We start from the raw sequence: 19,228 nt of genomic DNA on the forward strand, positions 1-19,228 counted from the left end.
TTCAGCATTCGAGTGTGGCAAGGACAACACAGACACAGCAGCCATGGCAAGTTCTTGAAACGGGTCGATATCAGCTGCATCCCTGAACTTCCAAATCTCACTCCAGAAGCCCAGTGTGTTTTTGTGTCTCATTCCATTTACTAAGATGGATGGCACGCCATTGCTGAACAATGTTATCTATGTCTGCAGGGAAGTAACCTTGGTTATCTGTAAAGGTTTCTCCCCACAGTTGATTGTCTCGTATATGACCTTGTAGGCCTCCCTGCGCTTTGGAGACACTGAAAACCAGTTATAAGTCTCTCATACCAAGTACTCCACACTACAGGGGATGGTGTCATTGGAAGCATGACTCACAGCAAGCTGCAGAGAGTGGCACACACAGTGAATAAGAACCAGATATTTGAGGTCATACTCCTCCTTCAGCACTTTATGGACCCCATTGTTAATCCCCGTCATAACAGAGGCATTGTCAGTCCCTATCCCCAGGGGTTTCTCTTTTTTAAGACAGCGCTACTCGAGGAAAGCCACAACAGCACGGGCTATAGATTTGGCATCTTCTCCCTCCAACTCAACAAGCCCCAGAAATGTTGATACAATTGTCTGCTTGGTGTCACTAAAGTACCTTATCACAACCCCCAGGTACTTAGAAACACGTACATCCGTGGACCCATCGAGGAGGAGGCTGAAACACTGGTCACCCACATCGGCAACCAACTTTTTCAGAAAGTATGGTGCTAGAACACCAGTAATAATTTCTGTGCACTTCGTCCTGTGCATTTTGAAGTGGGTAGCAGCAGTGGAGTCTGAGAAAGCAGCTCTACATGCTTCTCCAATGTGATCACATGCCAGCATAGAACAGTGTTCAGCGATAGCTAATGCCATGGTAGCCTCAGCCTTTTTTGCAGTACATTTTTTGAACCATAAATGGCAGCTTGTTTTGGGTGGAACTGTTATAAGGCTTTGCCTTTTGAGTATGTTTTTGAGTTGTCATGTGTTTTTTTTTTACATCACTAAGTTTGGCGTAGAAATCAGCCTTACAATACAAGCAGTATGCCCGTGTATCATCTCCAATAAACGGCTTCAACCAGCTTTTGAATTCAGGGTTTGATTCCCACTCCTTTCTGTATTTTTGAGTGTACAGTTTAGACTGAGACATGATGAGCTAGCCAGCTAGATGTTTAGCTTCTGTCACAGAGGTACACACACAGTGGACAAGGTGAGTAAGTGACTGAGGCTGTGTGAATCAAATGCAGTGATTTATTTTTGTGCAGTGATTTATTTTAGACAAAGATCCCGCATGCGCGATTCATTTGCAGTCTGGACGCGGAGGGGTGAACATCTCCTGCTCTGACTGCAGCTTGTAGGGACTGCTACGCGAGGACTGGGCCGCCTGTGAGTGCTTAGGGACTGGGGTGGGGCCCACGGCAGCACCCGCTGCTCGTTGAGAAGAGTAAGAACGACACGTGCTTTCACGTCAGAGTCTCCAATAACACCAGAAAAGTCGCTAGATTTGTTGCTAGAAGGGTCTGAATACTCGCTAAATATAGCGACAAAGTCGCTAAATTGGCAACACTGCGTGACGGAAGGTCAGGATAAAGATGAGTCTGTGACCGTAGGAGGGCAATTTTTGGAAAACGTGGACCCTTGCGGTTTGGCTGATCCATTTGTGGTTTCAGTGTGGGTGAAAACAGAGTTGGTTGCTGTGGAATCGGTGAGGGTAACCAAAAGTGGTCTGTTGATAATTGTTTGTGTTTCTGTTGGTCAGAGGGAGCAAGCGCTCGTTTTTAAATAAATGGGGACAAGAGATGTGAATTGTTTTACTCTCAATAAAAGGGCTCAATTGAAAGGAGTTTTTAATAAAGTAGCGGTAAATGTGAAAGTTGACCACCTGAAGGGGATGTTTGTTTGATGCGAATCAGACCGGGTGGCGTGAGTGGTGAAACAGTAGAGCCGTTGTCTGTTCTTTTGAGTTTTGATGTTGAGTCTTTGCCCGACAAAGTGATGTTATGATATGTTATCCTGTACGAGCTTTTGTGCCGAAATCCATTTTGTTGTTACAGGTGTCAAGCTTATGGGCATGTTGTAGGAGTGAGGTTCCTAGGTGTGAGAATTATGCAGAAGGACATGAGGGAAAGGAATGTGTAACATTGGGGGAAAGTAGTGGTATGTGTTAATTGTAGGGGTGCCCATGGGACTGGGGATCAGAAATGTCTGCTGTGAGAAAGGCAGGTTGAGGTTTCCAGGGTAGTGTAGAGGACACTGCCTCGTATGCTGAGGCAGTGAAGAAAGTTTAGGAAGATGGGGTCAAAGGGATGGATCCTGAGATGAGTAGTGTTGTTACTAGTAGATCTGTACCAGTACAGAGGAAAATACCAATATGTGATATGTTTCAGTAAGATTGCATTTTTAGCTTTTATTGCAATGGTTATCAACTGTACTGGAGGGATGGAACGTAAGTCGCAGAAAAGTAAGGTTGGGTTGTGGTGGCACAGAGAGGTATTTGGGTGTACCAGGCTTGACATCAGAAGAGTTACAGGGTGTGTTGAGTGGTGGTGTCCAGTCCTTTCAGACTGTTGGCCTGAGGTAGTACTAGATATATTTAAATAGCGTAGTAGGATGGTGGATTTTTTTGTGTTCGGTTAGATGGTAACGGTATTTTTTTATTTATTTTATTTATTCTCAAGCAAGGTTTAGTGGAGTTTTACTCCCTTCTAGTAGGTGGCGGTAATGCAACATTTATTGGATGCCAACCTCCGTTAAACCTCATCAAAGAATACGTATCTATGTTATTTACGATGAGCAGTTCCCCACATTTAGGGGAATTATGTGTTTTCAACAGGGGATTAAGGGTGTAATCATTAGCCCAAACAATTGCTTTGTTCCGTTTGCTTCCGGTACGAACAAAAACTGCACTGACATTATTATCCTTGACGTTACTCGTAATAATACAACTTCTTCATTTACGTGGCATCTGAATTGTTGCCGAATGCAAACTGCTCCATTTAAGTTTTCTATACATCTTCTAAATTGTATCGAAATTATTTGAGCTATTTTCAAATGTATTTTAAAAGCAACTTCAGTTATAACTCATTCATTCATGAAGATCTAGCTGTAATTATAGAATATGAGGCATACTGCATGCATGATTTCATTGCAACTGCTGTATAGTGTGATGTCTGATAGTAAAGTGTAAATACAGGATACTTTAAACAATTTACTGATTTATATATGACCTCAATATAGGTTATTGAAATGTCATTCACATACTTTGGTCCGCAACCTGTCTGTCCACAGCTAAATCCACAATAAACGACAAGTAGTGCTGTTGCTTCTGATTGGTGAGCCAGTTGACAACGATGATTTTTTTTTAATTAGCTAGGTTTAGGGCAACGCCATATTGTCAATACCACATTATAATTTTCTGCAATAGTGTCAAAGTAGGTGTCCCGTTTGTGTGCTATTTTACAAATAATGGATATATGTTCTAGTCATAGTTGGTAAAGATATCGATAGCATCGTGCGTCTGCTAAATGACTTAAATGTAAATGTAAATGTACAGTTGCTTTGCTAGCTAACGTTAGCTACAGTGCACTATTATTAGTATTTATTTAGCACACATAGCTAGCTTGCCAAATACAGCTAGCTTTTTGGCTAGTTAGCTAACAAAATACTTAGCCAGGTGAAACGACACTTTGACTAGATACAGGAATGTTAGCATATTTTTGTTAACTGACGAGTTCGTTCTGGCAGGGACTTTTGACAGTTACTCTAGCTTTGTTTGAGAGTGACTAGATAACAAGTCAGCTATCGTCTTCTAGTCGGCTAAAAGCGGTTTCGGTTGTTCTGAAGTAGAAGTGGGAGACACGATCTGGGACACGACACTTTTTTTAGTTGGCTCCATATTTATACCGAGGTGTTATTTTACAGGGTTATTTAATAATCAACATTTAACGTGAGAGATGGCGCACACGGAAGGACTGGAAAATGCCATGGGAGAGTGTTCAGGAAAACAGGGCTCGACTCTTAGCCTGAGAAGTCGACCATGCTCCAGCGAAAGAGATGGCCAGGTCCGCGTTGTTAAAGCCTCGCTTCAGAAGAGACTCGGACCTTACGAGCCGGTGTTGACCTACCTACAGTCCGTTCTGGTGTGGGAAAGGCCGTTTCAGAGTGTGCTACTCTTCACAGTGGTCAACGTTGTGTTCTGGTAAGTTTTAGATAAATTATAAATGGTATACAGTAATGACAAGCATATTTGTACAATGTATAATTCATGCCTTACATAAATCATATCCAAATACAGTAATCATATCTACTGTACCATCAGAAGTTTTTGCACAACGAAAACGTCTCCCATCAATTTAAGATGAGAGATGGCTCACCAGAGCTGCTATTAATAGACCACCAAAACACCACTGTGCTTCTGTAGGTGGCATTAGAAACACTATCTACTCTGGGGGTTGACATTATCTTTCAATGGAAATAGGCCTAGTATGTTGAATCTGCAACTACTCTAGTTAAGCCTATATGTCAAATGTCTACAAGGAGTGTAAAACCGAATCTGTGAAATTAATTAGTGATGTGATGATAGTAAAAGTCCTATAAGGCTATGTACCCCTACAGAGGCAATGTACTTTGTATTACATAGTCAATATCCTAAATGTGCCATTGCAAACAGCCACCATGTCACCAATCAATCGATGTCAAGAAGTCAGCCAGCTGTGGTGAACAGATAGTCTATATAGGCCCAGAGTGATACATCGTAATGCATGAAATGACACAAGTCACGTGTATTTTGGGTGAGAAGTGTACAGGAAGTAAGCCCACACTAACAGTACCAGTACTGGTGTGTGGTATAGGAATTGGATAATTCTGTTGTGTGTTTTAGTTTGCACACAATCAATAGACATGATTACCAATGGGTATGTGTGTACTTATTACTTTAAACCGAGGTCCCTAAGAAATGGAGGCCAGGATTTTGTTTCCTTCTGAATGTGTTCTCTATCTCAGTACTACTAATAAGAAGATGTATGCCATGCATTATCAGCCAATAGTTCTCTAATATTTAATGATGTAGGCTATCAGCAACATTTCACTCTGCTGTTATTGTGGCCACTAAATGTCTTTTAGATGTGTTAAACCAAGTGGCAATGGAGCCACGTGTAATAGCTGCCATCTAGTTATCTATTTTGGGGCAAGTTGTTAGCATAGCTAGATTACATAGTCCTGAATTCCAACACCGCTTTTGAAACCAATCTGTAGGCTACTCTAGGCTTGATTTAATTTTTACCTTTCATTTTACCAGACAGATCAATTAAGAACAAATACATTTTTTTTGTTACATGCTTTGTAAAAAACAGGTGGGTACTTATGGGCCCTTCCCAACAATGCAGAGACAAAAAAAAGATAAATAATAGAAAAGTAAAACACGTCAAATTAATAATAGATACGCAATGAGTAACGATAACTTGGCTATGCACAAGGGGTCCCAGTACAGAGTTGATGTGCAGGTAATTTAGGTAGATATGTACATATAACTAGGAATAAAGTAGCAGGGAGTAAACAGTAGCAGCAGCGTATGTGATGAGTCAAAGACTTAGTGCAAAAAGGGTCAGTGCAGATAACCAATTGGCTATCCGGACTAACTATTTAGCAGTCTTATGGCTTGGGGGTAGAAGCTGTTCAGGGTCCTGTTGGTTCCAGACTTGGTGCATCGGTACCACTTGCCGTGCGATAGCAGTCTATCACTTGGGTGGCTGGAGTCTTTGACAATTTTTAAGGCCTTCCTCTGACACCGCCTGGTATAGAGGTCCTGGATGGTAGGGAGCTCGGCTCCAGTAATGTACTGGGCCGTTTGCACTACACTCTGTAGCACCTAACGGTCGGATGCCAAGCAATTGCCATACTAACCGGTGATGCAGCCAGTCAAGATGCTTTCAATGGTGCAGCTGTAGAACATTTTCAGGATTTGAGGGCCCATGCCAAATCATTGTTGTGCCCTCTTCATGACTGGGTTGGTCTGTGTGGATCATGATAGATCCTTTGTGATTTGAACACTGAGGAACTTGAAGCTCTCGACCCTGTCCACTACAGCCCCTTCGATGTGAATGGGGGTGTGCTCGGTTCTCAGTTTCTTGTCGTCCACGATTAGCTCCTTTGACTTGCTGACGTTGAGAGGTTGTTGTCCTGGTACCACACCGCCAGTTCTCTGACCTGCTCCCTATAGGCGGTCTCATCGTCGTCGGTGATCAGGCCTACCACCATCGTGTCATCAGCAAACGTAATGAGGATGTTGGAGTCGTGTGCGGCCAGACAGTAATGGGTGAACAGGGAGTACAGGAGGTGACTAAGCACGCACCCCTGAGGGACCCCCGTGTTGAGGTTCAGTGTGGCGGATGTGTTGTTGCCTACTACCTGGGGGTGTCCCATCAGGAGGGAGACGTTCAGTCCCAGGCTCCTTAGCTTAGTGATGCGCTTGGAGGGCACTGGTGTTGAACATGTAGCTGTAGTCAATGAGCAGCATGCTCACATAGGTGTTCCATTTGCCCAAGTGGGAAAGGGCAGTGTGGTGTGCATGATTGGGATGATTGTGTTGATTGGGATGATTGTGTTGATGTGAGCCGTGACCAGACTTTTAAAATAAATAATTTAATGGGTACAGATTGTGAGCTCTATGGGGCGATAGTCATTTAGACAGGTTACCTTGACGTTCTTTGGCACAGGGACTATGGTGGTCTGCATGTAGATATTACAAAATCTTATTTACAATGCTGGCCTGTAAATGGGAAAGCGTATGTTTGCCTCTTGGTGAGCTTGAAGTGAATGCAGTTCTAAACTTTTGTCTTCATTTGAACTAATGTCTAGATTGTCTGCTGTCAGTCTGACATTTTACTCAGGAGGTGACAAACGCAGGAAATGCCTGTATTCAAAGTAGAGATCAAAGTCACATGTACACACAAACTATCACCACAATATTTGTCAGCCTTTTCCATCACATTCAGTCAGCGACCCACCTTTGTCAGTAACCGAGGCACCACACACAGAAACCCGAGTCTGTGCGTAACTGCCACTTGCACGGGAGTCCACGGGGTGTGTTTGTGACATATTAAACAAAAGGAAACGTCAGCTGTTCTGAAGCTGATCTTAGTGTTCTGTTCCAGGTTCTTTGCCCTGACCTCGCTGCGCCTGCTCTTCCTGCTGTCCTCTGGCCTGGTTGTATTCATCTGCGTTGACAGCTGGAGGAACAAGATCTGGCCTGAGATCAGAGGTGAGGAGGATAGAGTACATTTATTTCTGGGTAGTCTGCCTTATTCTGCACCCAACGCCTCATTTTTTATTTATTTCACCTTTATTTAACCAGGTAGGCAAGTTGAGAACAAGTTCTCATTTACAATTGCGACCTGGCCAAGATGCCCCACTGTGTCTTGGTCTGTCCCTGCTGAGTACCTCTGCCCAACTGTGCTAATTACACCTGACTTGGTTCTTAGATCCAGTCCCTTATTCCCCAGTGTCATACTAGCCTTGGTGTGAATACCCTACTGGCCCTGGTCTGTACTATTCATTAGACACTGTATAATGAATGATATCCTTTGTCATGCCAGTCCTCATTTAAACTCATGTGGTGTAGAGTGTTCAAGTGTAGTGGATTGTTGCTAAATGCGGGTGTTAAGTGCATTTTCTGTCTCTTTCCACAGTTAAAAAACCTGATGAGTCTGAAAATGAAAGGTAGGCCTACTTCTTAAAAATATACAATTTGTATCCTATCGTCACACTCTGGTTAGGCAGTCACCGACAGAGGATGTCACTGATGTTGTTGTACTTCTATCTTGCAGCTGGGGCCTGGTGCAGCCAGGGGTGCTCAGTGTTCCAGAGCTGTGTCACCACATTGCTGAGGTCTGGGTCTCTGGGCTGGCCTTCACATCCAGCCTGGTGCAGTTCAAACGCCACAACCCTGGCAAGGTGAGGCCTTGGCACTCCCCTTGTACTAGTATGGAGGGTTTCCTATATAAACCCTAATACAATGTCTTGTCTACTCTCAGCCTACTGTGAACATACAACTAATCAGTAACTTGACCAGTTGAACTCTGTTGTGTCTAGTTCTGCCTCCTGACCTGTGCCCTCTTGACCTGTCTGGTCATGGTTGGACGGTACATTCCTGGACTGGTCCTCTCTTACTCTGCAGGTGAGTACAGTGAGAGACAACCCACATACCCCACCCTCCTGTTTCCCAAACACCATCCCCAATCAGAGCTCCCTAATGGTGGGAAGCTGGCTGCCTTTGTTAAAAATGCATTGTTGGTGAAACCAGATCCGTGTCCCCGGCACCAGGGTTCTGTCTGTGAGGTGATTACCTCCTGGCTGGCAGGGAGGGATTCAGGAAGAGGGAAGAGGGGGAAGCAGGAATGGCGGGAGGTCAGGCTGAGACATGCCTAATCCCAACACCTCTAACCAATGTAGAGCGACCGATCTACCGGAGAGCCAAGATCAGGGAGGCCTTGCCAGGGCCCTCTGACGTACTTAATAATCTCTTGGCTGCTAGAGCTCCCACTCTTTGTTTCGTTCTCTGTTGAATGGCGAGATTAGTTGGGCTGAAGCCCATGGGTGTGTCTGGGCTGAGGAGAGTAGCTCGGAGGCTGGGGATTGGGTGAGCGAGAGCCTAATAGCACAGATGAATGCAGCCATAGTTCTTTTGTATTTTTTTTGTTTGTTTATGCCCAGTGATGTTTCCACTAACATTAAGCCATTCTCTCTTGTCCCAGTGCTGGTTGTTCTGCTGTGCCCCCTGGCAGCGTACCACCGAGTGTGGCAGCGTGTGTGCATGAAGCTGGAGCCGGCCCTGCAGTGGCTGGACTTCAGCGTTCGCGGGTATATGATGTCAAAGCCCATCGACAACCAGTGTGAGTACAGTGTGTCTGTTAGTTGCATTGGCATTGATACAGTTTGCATGGACAAACCTAAACCAGTGTATCTCCTTCTACCTTGACTGGATCAAGGGAGTAACTCAGTCATTGTAACCTGTGGCCTGTGTTTGCATGTTTGCTCTGCAGTCCTCCGCAAGCCAATTCGGGGTGCAGCATCCGGTGATGCCAGTGACAGTGAGGAGGAGCTTGCTGCATTCTGCCCGACGGTAATTCACCTGATGTATTTCACATGCAGTCCAAAAGCATAGTCAGGTTGTCATCTATCTGACTCTTATGGTTATTGAAATGGGCCTACTTGTTTTCTGTGTTGGTTATTACTCAGTTAGATGGCCAGGAGTGGCATATGTAGCTTAACTATTGACTGCAGCTGGTCTCAGATTTACAATAACCTGACCCCTTTAGAGATATGACTGGGAGGGCCTGCTATTTATAGCAGGCCACATCATCTGTGACATATGGACTACATTCAAGAGGAAACATACTATATTATGAATGACTAACACGGTTCAATGTCTTTCCTTTCTTTCAGTTTGACGATGCTATAGTGGCCAAAGAACTTGCGATGACGGACTCTGAGCACTCTGACGCTGAGGTCTCGTACACAGACAATGGGACCTTTAATCTGTCCCGTGGCCAGACTCCTCTCACAGAGGGCTCAGAAGGTACAATATGCACCCACCCGCTGAGTCTGCACCTCCAGGCACACATACTCTGGAGTCACGAGAATTGGAGCCAGATCCAATGTAGCTAATAGGGATGTGCATCTTTCCCTTTCAAGATGATTGGATACGTATCTAGATACATGGGCTATGATACAGGAACGATACATTTTAGTTTGACACTTTGTTTTTGATTAGAGAATGAATTGCTGCAGTTCATACATTTTCCATTCTAATTTCAAATCAGCTGCTGATGGAGATCATGAGCTGGGCCTCTCTGGGCTTGATCTGTCTGAGCTGGTGTGTGTGTACAGTGCATTCGAAAAGTTTTCAGACCCCTTGATTTTGTTACGTTACTGCCTTATTCTAAAATGTATCAAATTGTTTTTCCCCCTCATCAATCTATACACAATACCTCATAATGACAAAGCAAAAAATTGTCCCGAAGCCATTCCTGTGTTGTCTTGGCTGTGTGCTTAGGGTTCTTGTCCTGTTGGAAGGTGAATCTTCACCCCAGTCTGAGGTCCTGAGAGCTCCTGTGCAGGTTATCATCAAGGTTCTCTCTCTACTTTGTTCCGTTCATCTTTCCCCCAATCCTGACTAGTCTCCCAGTCCCTGCCGCTGAAGAACATCCCCACAGCATGATGCTGCCACCACCATGCTTCACCGTAAGGATGGTGCCAGGTTTCCTACCGACGTGACGTTTGGTTTTCAGACCAAAGACTTTCATCAAACCAGATAATCTTGATTCACATGGTTCGAGAGTCCTTTAGGTACCTTTTGGCAAACTCCAAGGGGGCTGTCATGTGCCTTTTATCAAGGAGTGGCTTCTGTCGGGCCACTCTACCATAAAGGCCTGCTTGGTCACCTATCTGATCAATGCCCTTCTCCACCGATTGCTCAGTTTGGCCGGGTGGCCAGCTCTAGGAAGAGTCTTGGTGCTTCCAAACTTCTTCCATTTAAGAATGATGGAGGCCACTGTTCTTGGGGACCTTCAATGCTGCAGAAATGTTTTGGTACCCGTCCCCAGATCTTTGCCTCAACACAATCCTGTCTCGGAGCTCTACGCACAGTTCTTTCGACCTCATGGCTTGGTTTTTACTCTGACATGCACTGTCAACTGTGAGACCTTGTATAGATAGGTGCGTGCCTTTCTAAATCATGAGCCCCACCAGCTTTTTTGTGTGCGCATGTTTTACATGCTATTTTGGCATTAATACATGTCACATATCAGTTTGCAAACAATCGTTTCGTTAATAAAGCCACATGCAAGCATGGTATCTTTTTGTCTTTTTTGAGTAAGGCAGCTCCAAAATGCAGGTGTTTCAGCCTAGCTCAGTGCAGCCAGTGGAAAATACGGAGCGTAGGGGTTGGTAATGTGATTGGCTCAGTGTTCTATCACTCATGGGGACACTACGTCACCGCAAACTATACGGGTAGAGCTCGAACATTCAAGACCCTTGGGTGCTGCCATAGTTACTTTAGAAATGCCTATCCAAGAAGGCTCAAGGTCATTTGCCACAGATATAATCACGTTATATCTACAGTAACTTTGATTGGACTGATCATGTCAACACCCTACTTTCAAAATCTTAGCTAGCAAGCTAGCGGTCATCAGCATGAGTCAAGTCGACCATCTACTGGCAAATCCTTTTCAATATCCATGTCATATGAAGAGAAATTTATAGATAAAATGTATCGATGCTCCTTGGCCATTGGACATAAACATTACACAACAATGAGTGGTTTGGAAGGAATCAGTGGCTAACTTCAAGAATTGCAAAGCAATCACTAGCCTGGTCGTCAGTGGAGCGGGTATGTGCTAAAACCAATTTGCTAAAATCGCCACTGAAAGCATCTCAAGGATGATCAATGGAAACAGGATGCACCTGAGCTCAATTGTCAGTCTCATAGCAAAGGGTCTAAATACTTATGTAAATAAGGTATTTCTGTTTTTTATTTTTTTATTTAAAACATTTCACAAAAATTCTAAACATGTTTTTGCTTTGTCATTATGGGGTATTGTGTGTAAATGTGTTTTAATCCATTTTAAAATAAGGCTGTTAAGTAACAATGTGGAAAAAGTCAAGGCGTCTGAATACTTTCCGAATGCACTGTATGTTTATGGTGTATACTATGTAGGCATCTGATCTGAGCCATAAGGGAGACTGGTCATCTACTACCCCACACTCAAATTATAGGGGGGAGGGGAGAATATAGCCTCTGTTTTATCTCCCACTTTGCTTCTGAAATCACTGTCACGCACTAATTAACTTTTCATTTTTGCAGATTAAATGTTTGATTCAGTAATGTGCCAATATTTATTGTTTACAAATAGGCTATGACATAGCCAATGAACACAACTTTGGATTTCACCCCCATCTCAAAATCAAATGGTTTTGACCTTTTTGAAGTTTAGTGAGCTTTTATTCCGGTAAAACAATTTGACAGTGCATGTAAAACACAATTTTCAACATTGCATAGATAACAATAACATAGCAAATTACATAGGTTGTCACTCAACTAACGAAGCCTAATATCGCGCAAACCATTTTAGCTTTTGAATGCTGAAGGTGCTGCGCAGATGTGCAAGATCACGAACAGACTGCTGTGCTTGCGCAGATCAGCACACGAAGCTGGGCACAGCGCACGAAGCAGTCGTATGTTACGCATTGGTCCCCGATTCAAATGCGTATCTGTGAATTGTAGCTAAGATTAGAGCCTGTATGACATGTCATAAGGCACTGCACTGTGTTTTCTGTATTGTGGCATGACTGCCTACTCTGGTAAGACATGTTGTGCAGGGTGATTGTCTGTGTTTTTAAATTACAAATGACATTCCAACATCTTGAACCCCTTCTTCTCCGTTCACCCTCAGATTTTGATAGACACAGTGACAATGAGGAGTCGTTTGCACGAGACCTCAATGACTTCCCCTCCATCAACCCAGACGCCACCCTGATGGACGACGACGACGACTCCTGCATCGGGCTGCCCAGCCTGGGTCTTCGGTCTGGGCGGACTGGCCCCCGAACCACGGCCGAGCTGCTGGATGTGGAATCCCACCTGGACTCTGACCAGGACGACCTGGACGAGGAGCTCTCCTTCGGCGGCCTCCCCCCTGCTTCTGACTTCCTTGGAGGTGACCTGGCTGGAATCATCGCTAGCAACATGATTCAGGCGGCATTGGCTGGTGCCATGCAGCCTCGTCCCCCTGCCGCCCGCAGAGAGAGGGTGGGGCCCACCAGAGCAGGGGCCCATAGGGGCTACCGCAAGCAGTCTAGCTCGGAGCTGGACACGGACTTGGACGGAGAGGACTTTGAGATGCTGGACCAGTCGGAGCTGAACCAGATGGATTCCTTTGGAGGTGCAGGAGGACGGGGAGGAGGGCAGGGTGGGGGACAGGGGTCCAGCTTCCTCTCCAACCTACTGGGGAAACCACAGTGAGGCGCCTCTACCTGTGCATAACAATCAAACTAAGTATTTGTGTGTGATTGAGTGATTGGAATGTTTATGGATTGTTCTGACTGCGTGTATGTGTGAGTCATTTAATCGTAGGATCCAGCAGCCAGGCTCCTGATTGGCCTCAGTTGATATCACTGTGAAGTACTTCTGATTTCTTTTTTTCTTCTGATCTCACTTTTCAATTTCTTCCTTTAGTCTGTAGCTTGTATGTGTAAGCCACCATCATCCAGAAAGTCTTATTTTGCAGGCTGAGCAATAGGAAATGCAATGTAAAAAAAACTCCATCTGTTTTTGAAACAGCATTACAGAACCACTTCTCTGTCCTGTCATCCAGTATGCCCGAGTGAGTAATACGTTTTTTTTAAGTCGACCACTAGGTAGTATACACATTTCCTAAAATGCTAGACACACAGGGCTATTTAATATGGGACCAAGTATGACATTCCTGTTGATTAGTGAAGTTTTACAACTGCAATGACCTTGTTTTGAATAGTTTTAGCAATATCTGACTGGTACTCCCTTAGTAAAAACCACTGCTTTCATTTTAAGACACTCATTCTCTATTAGAAACAAAGTAAATATTAATGGTGAGATTTATTTTTAGATCATTCTTGATTGAGACATTCATTTGTTTCGAGTCTGAAATCATTGTTTTAAAGAAAGGGGATTGGCATTTTAGTTATGTTTTTTACTGTCTTCCCCCCCTGAATGTTTCTTCCCAAACCATTGGTCCTGTTTTGTTTGCTGTACTTCTGGGTAGATCCGTGAAGGTAGGGTTGCCTCCTGTGTTCTCCATGTGTCTTGAATGAGCAGTCATGGGCTATTTTAGATATTTTTGTCTTTGTCATCACAATAAGTAACTTTATCAAGTTAACCTGCTCCTTGTATCCCTTCTCTCGTGGCATTCCCAATCCCTATCACCATCTTCACTCATTTTTGCCGATCCTTCTCCGAGGAGAATCTGTAGAATATACATGCATATGTAAGAAGTACAGAATATAAACCTTTTAGTTTAACCTCTAAACTCATGCATGAACCACATTTTGTAAACGTCTTAAGAAAATCATCAGGAAAACATGTTTACATTGATGGGTGAACAAAATGCTGGTATACAAAACTCAACCTGATTAGCCTTTTTTTTAAGTGTGAATATGTAATATTGTCTTTTAAAAACTAGGGTGCAGTAATGTTTTTGTGCAGGTCAGCATGATTAACCTGCGATGGGCAAACAAGCTCCTGCTGCTTTTGTCTTTTCATGGACACAATCTAATAAATAGGAGTGGTGATTCTTGGTCAATGAAACTGAAATGACCCGCAGATGGGTTTTGCTGAAGTAGCTGGATCAAACAATCAGAAAGAGACAATGCTGGTTTATATATATCTGTGACAAATTGCCCAATAACGCGATTTGTGTGGTATAGAAAATCATGAATGTGGGATTACTTACAATAGAACTTCTAGATCCCCCTGATCATGGACATGGCCCAGAAAACAATCTGTCTGATCTGAAAAGGTTTGGGATTTTAATTAAAAAGAGTGAATGTACATGACTTGTTTTGGACCACTTTAGTTTAAATAGGGCTTGTTGCAGTATCGGTTCATGAAGATGGCCAGGCAATTCTTCATCCTTAGTATTATGTTCTATAAATGTGTTCAAGTAGTTTTTTTTTTTCTCTCTGACATTGGTTTTGATGTGCAAATCTTATTAAATATGAAGTCTGGATTAAATGTTTATTTTGTTATTTATAAACAATGCAATATTCCACAGACATTTGGCTGGTTGTTGGCGCTTATTGTCCCAGGGCTGTCTTGCACAGAGATGGAGGGTGACGAAAACAAGCTTTTGTTTTGATATGACGTGGGTAAAGCCTGGACACCCACAATGCATCACGGCGCGCGAAACTCAAGATAGGTAAATAGTTAGCGATAGCTCACAGAATAAAGAAAATGAGCAAAAAAGACAACGGAGGTATGAGTTTTAATATTTTATTTTACCTGGTTGCTACATTGATTGCGTCTGGTATGTTGCCAAACACGACAGACGTTTTCCTAACCGATTTAGCTAACGTTAGCCAAGTTAGAGCCAGTACAGCAACCTAGCATACTGACCTGCACTGATAAATCCATACAACAGCTAGAAGTTATACAGGTCACTGTTTTGTGTTTTTATTGTCAGGTTTAACAGTCATATTTGCTTACCTGAACGAGAAGAACCGTCCTTACAGTGCCCAAGATGTCTTTAACAATTTACAGAAGCAGCACGGCCTGGGAAAGACGGTGAGCAAGGCTAAACTGTTCTGAGCCAGTGATACGATTTTCAGCATGTATAAATTCAAATGTATATTTGATTACTCATTCCTATCCTGGTAGGCTGTGGTTAAAGCCATGGAACAGTTGGCACTGGAAGGGAAGATCAAAGAGAAAACCTATGGGAAGCAAAAGATCTACTTTGCTGATCAGGTGATCCAGGCTGAGTATCAGAGCAGCACGTTAATGCGTATTGTATATGTTGGTGGGATTATGTAGCCACTGCTGATCTGAATATTTTCTGTTTTGGTGATTCGTTTTTTTTCTCTCTCTTTGGTGCTATTTTCACAAGTATGTGGGGAATTTGTAAAAAAAAAAAAAAAACTCAACTGTTGACACTTGTAAGCAGCCAGTCTTCCATTCAATACCCTTCATTCATTTTGTTTGGAGACCTCTTTCACCACACAACCATTGATCCAACATAAGTTTACTGTGAAATGAGTACATTGGTTTGATCACCAAAACACAACATAATGATATTTTCTTATTTTAACGTAGTCCAATGGCAGAAAATGTAAGATGTTTCAAAATTGCCCTTTGAATGTAGTATTACATTTAAGTCATTTATGCTACAGTACACTGTTTTCACATTAGGCACTACCCATAAAAATTGATAATTTTCTATCCAAGCCTCACATACAGTACCAGTCAAAAGTTTGAACACACCTACTTATTCAAGGGTTTTTCTTTATTTTTAGTATTTTCTACAAACTATGAAACAACACATTGAATCAGGTAGTAACCAAAAAAGTGTTAAACAAACATATTTGAGTTTTTTCAAAGTAGCTACCCTTTGCCTTGATGACAGCTTTGCACACTCTTGGCATTCTCTCAACCAGTTTCATGAGGAATGATTTTCCAAGTCTTGAAGGAGTTCCCACATATGCTGAGCATTTTTTGGCTGCTTTTTCTTCACTCTGCAGTCCAACTCATTCCAAACCATCTCAATTGGGCTGAGGTCGGGTGATTGTGGAGGCCAGGTCATCTGATGCAGCACTCTATCAAACTCTTTCTTGGTCAAATAGCCCTTACACAGCCTGGAGGTGTGTTGGGTCATTGTCCTGTTGAAAAACAAATCATAGCCCCACTCAGCGCAAACCAGATGGGATGACATATCACTGCAGAATTCTGTGGTAGCCATGCTGGTTAAGTGTGCCTTGAATACTAAATCAATTACAGATGGTGTCAACAGCAAAGCACCTTCATACCTGCATCATGGTGGGAACCACATATGTGGAGATCCTCCATTTACCCACTCTGCGGCTCACGAAGACACAGCGGTTGGAACCAAAGATCTCACATTTGGACTCATCAGACCAAAGGACAGATTTCCACTGGTCTAATGTCAATTTCTCGTGTTTCTTGGCCCAAGCAAGTCTTATTATTGGTGTCCTTTAGTAGTGGTTTCTTTGCAGCAATTTGACCATGTGGCGGTCCTCATGAGAGACAGTTTCATCGTAGCGCTTTATGGTTTTTGCGACTGCACTTGAAGAAACTTTCAAAGTTCTTGAAATGTTCTATATTGACTGACCTTCCTGTCTTAAAGTAATGATGGACTGTCATTTCTCTTTGCTTATTTTAGCTGTCCTTGCCATTATATGGACTTGGTCTTTTACCAAATAGGCCTATCTTCTGTATACCCTGTATACCTACCTACCTTGTCACAACACCACTGGCTCAAATGCATTAAGAAGGAAAGAAATTCCACAAATTATATTTAAAAGGCACACCTGTTAATTGAAATGCATTCCAGGTGACTACCTCATGAAGCTGGTTGATGATGCCAGAGTGTGCAAAGCTGTCAAGGCAAAGGGTGGCTACTTTGAAGAATCTCATAAAATATATTTTGATTTGTTTAACACTTTTCTTTGGTTACTATTTGATTCCATATGTGTTATTTCATAGTTGTGATGTCTTCACTATTATTCTACATTGTAGAAAATAGTCCAAATTCAGAAAAACCCTTGAATGAGAAGGTGTGTCCAATCCTTAGACTGGTACTGTAGGTCTGGATTTAAATCATTGCATGCCTCATCCATGGCCTGAATGAGGGTGGTTCTCACATGGGGATGGTAAGCATACATCTTCCACCTGTGTTGTATTAAGTATAATCAAATATTTCATAGTTTTGTACTTATGTATTGTAGCGGTCCTGTACGTGGCTCAGTTCATAAGCTCGTGGCACTAACAACAGCAGAGTTTTGGATTCGATTCCCACTGGGGACACATACCAAAATGTGTGGAGTTTTGTCACTTTGGATAAGTGTCTACGTAAACGTATATATTATGGCTATTACAGTTCTGTATTGGCCAATACAATTGTAGTAAAGCAGCGTGAAGTTTGATGACAAAGTGACAGATTTTTGTGTTAGTCAATTGAAAATGTGTTAACTGCCTCTTTGATGATCTGTTTTGAACTAAGAGTTGTGAAAATTGCACCAAAGCAATTAAAAAACTAACCGGTAAAAGTAACTACCAGAATATATTTGACTGCCAACAGGCCCAGTTTGCAGAGGTGAGTGAGGCAGATCTGAAGGCCATCGACAGTCGCATCTCTGACCTCAGTACACAGGTGCAGGCTATCTCTCAGGGCTGCAGACAGCTGGACGCAGGTAGGGCTCCCCTCTTTGGCCCTATCAGCACCCTACCCACACACTGGACAATCTGACATACTCTTATCTCTTGATTGCAGAGCTGAAGGAGCTCAACAGCTCCCTGACCACAGAGGAAATGATGTCAGAGATCAAGGAGCTGAAAGCAGAGTGTTCTGGTTACAGGGAGCACCTGGAGAAGATCAAGTCGGCGACCAATCATGTCACACCAGAGCAGAAGGAGATGGTATGGGTCACAATCAAACCTGGGTTCAAATACAAACCCCCCCCCCCCCCCCCCATATACACTGCTCATGCGTCTTTCCTTCAGGTTTACAAGGAGAGACACCTCTACGTGAAAGAGTGGAAGAAGAGGAAGAGACTGGTGATTAATTTATTTTAGGGCTCTATTCCAGCTGTATTGCTGATGTGGTACGGATTGTGTGATAAAGTGTAAAGGTCATTCCCGATCAAGCAGACATGCGCCGTTTACCGTGAATGTAGTCTCCGCTAAACGCAGGAACATTGCCTTACGCGCTGTACTTCCGCAATTTGGATTGAATAGAGCCCTTACTTGATCAAAGCCATAAGAGTATTCGTGCCAGAGCAGGATAAACCAGAACAAATAGTCTGATTCTGTCTCTGCTCCTCTCAGGCATCTGATATGATGGGTTCCATTTTGGAGGGATACCCCAAGACCAAGAAGCAATTTCTGGTAAGATGCTCTGCAAAACATACAGCTCTACAGTGACAGTTCTACACATCAATTCTATTGTTTTTATTTGGGAAACGAGATATTGTTCATCACCATGAGGCAGACAAATGTTAACTCTATTTGTCAACTTGAGATGTCAGCATCTTTGTGTTCTCTGTTTAGGAAGAAGTTGGTGTGGAGACTGATGAGGACTGTAAAGTGACTATGCCAAGTACCTGACAGAATGTTGGAGGATCTTTGTTTACTTTTGACTTGAATGTCAATTCCGAGGGAGTATTATGCCATCAACTCATTTCAGGAGTAACTAATTACAATTTGTAAATTTGTAATGTTTTGTGAAATACCTTGTGCAGCAGGTGTATACTTTAAAAGTTTAATGAAATACCTTATCATGATCAATCAAATCAAGGTGTCAAATACTTTAAAAATTTATTTTGCAACTCCATTGTGTCCTCCTCCCAGAGCGCTAAAATCATTCATATGAAATACTTTCATCAAATTCTTGCCTCCAAATCAGTCCTAAAAATCTCCCGTCTATTACAGACCTGATTTATTGATGCCAGCACCGCTCCT

At 43.0% G+C, this 19,228-nt stretch overlaps 2 protein-coding genes across 6 annotated transcripts; both read left to right on the forward strand.

Annotated features, from left to right (window-relative positions):
- The first annotated feature begins 1,312 nt into the window (after window positions 1-1,312).
- Window positions 1,313-14,770, forward strand: LOC115110295 (reticulophagy regulator 3-like). 5 transcript variants are annotated; one of them, XM_029635817.2, is made up of 10 exons: window positions 1,313-1,392; window positions 3,928-4,204; window positions 7,158-7,264; window positions 7,692-7,722; window positions 7,830-7,956; window positions 8,095-8,179; window positions 8,757-8,894; window positions 9,045-9,124; window positions 9,448-9,580; window positions 12,456-14,770. In XM_029635817.2, exons 2-10 carry the CDS (start codon window positions 3,960-3,962, stop codon window positions 13,022-13,024), a joined length of 1,515 nt encoding a protein of 504 aa, XP_029491677.1. In that variant the 5' UTR covers window positions 1,313-1,392; window positions 3,928-3,959; the 3' UTR covers window positions 13,025-14,770. The 5 variants fall into 5 exon arrangements, with proteins under 5 accessions (XP_029491677.1, XP_029491680.1, XP_029491681.1 ...); XM_029635820.2 differs by lacking the exon at window positions 1,313-1,392 and adding an exon at window positions 1,487-1,711; XM_029635821.2 differs by lacking the exon at window positions 1,313-1,392 and adding an exon at window positions 3,234-3,338.
- Window positions 14,771-14,906: 136 nt separating this feature from the next.
- On the forward strand, window positions 14,907-19,026 carry psmc3ip (PSMC3 interacting protein). Its single transcript, XM_029635823.2, has 8 exons — window positions 14,907-15,011; window positions 15,219-15,319; window positions 15,413-15,502; window positions 17,850-17,961; window positions 18,042-18,187; window positions 18,272-18,325; window positions 18,596-18,655; window positions 18,818-19,026. Exons 1-8 carry the CDS (start codon window positions 14,990-14,992, stop codon window positions 18,872-18,874), a joined length of 642 nt encoding a protein of 213 aa, XP_029491683.2. The 5' UTR covers window positions 14,907-14,989; the 3' UTR covers window positions 18,875-19,026.
- Window positions 19,027-19,228: the final 202 nt, after the last annotated feature.

This window comes from Oncorhynchus nerka, linkage group LG26 (genome assembly GCF_034236695.1).
Source record: "Oncorhynchus nerka isolate Pitt River linkage group LG26, Oner_Uvic_2.0, whole genome shotgun sequence".
NCBI classification, from domain to species: Eukaryota; Metazoa; Chordata; class Actinopteri; order Salmoniformes; family Salmonidae; genus Oncorhynchus; species Oncorhynchus nerka.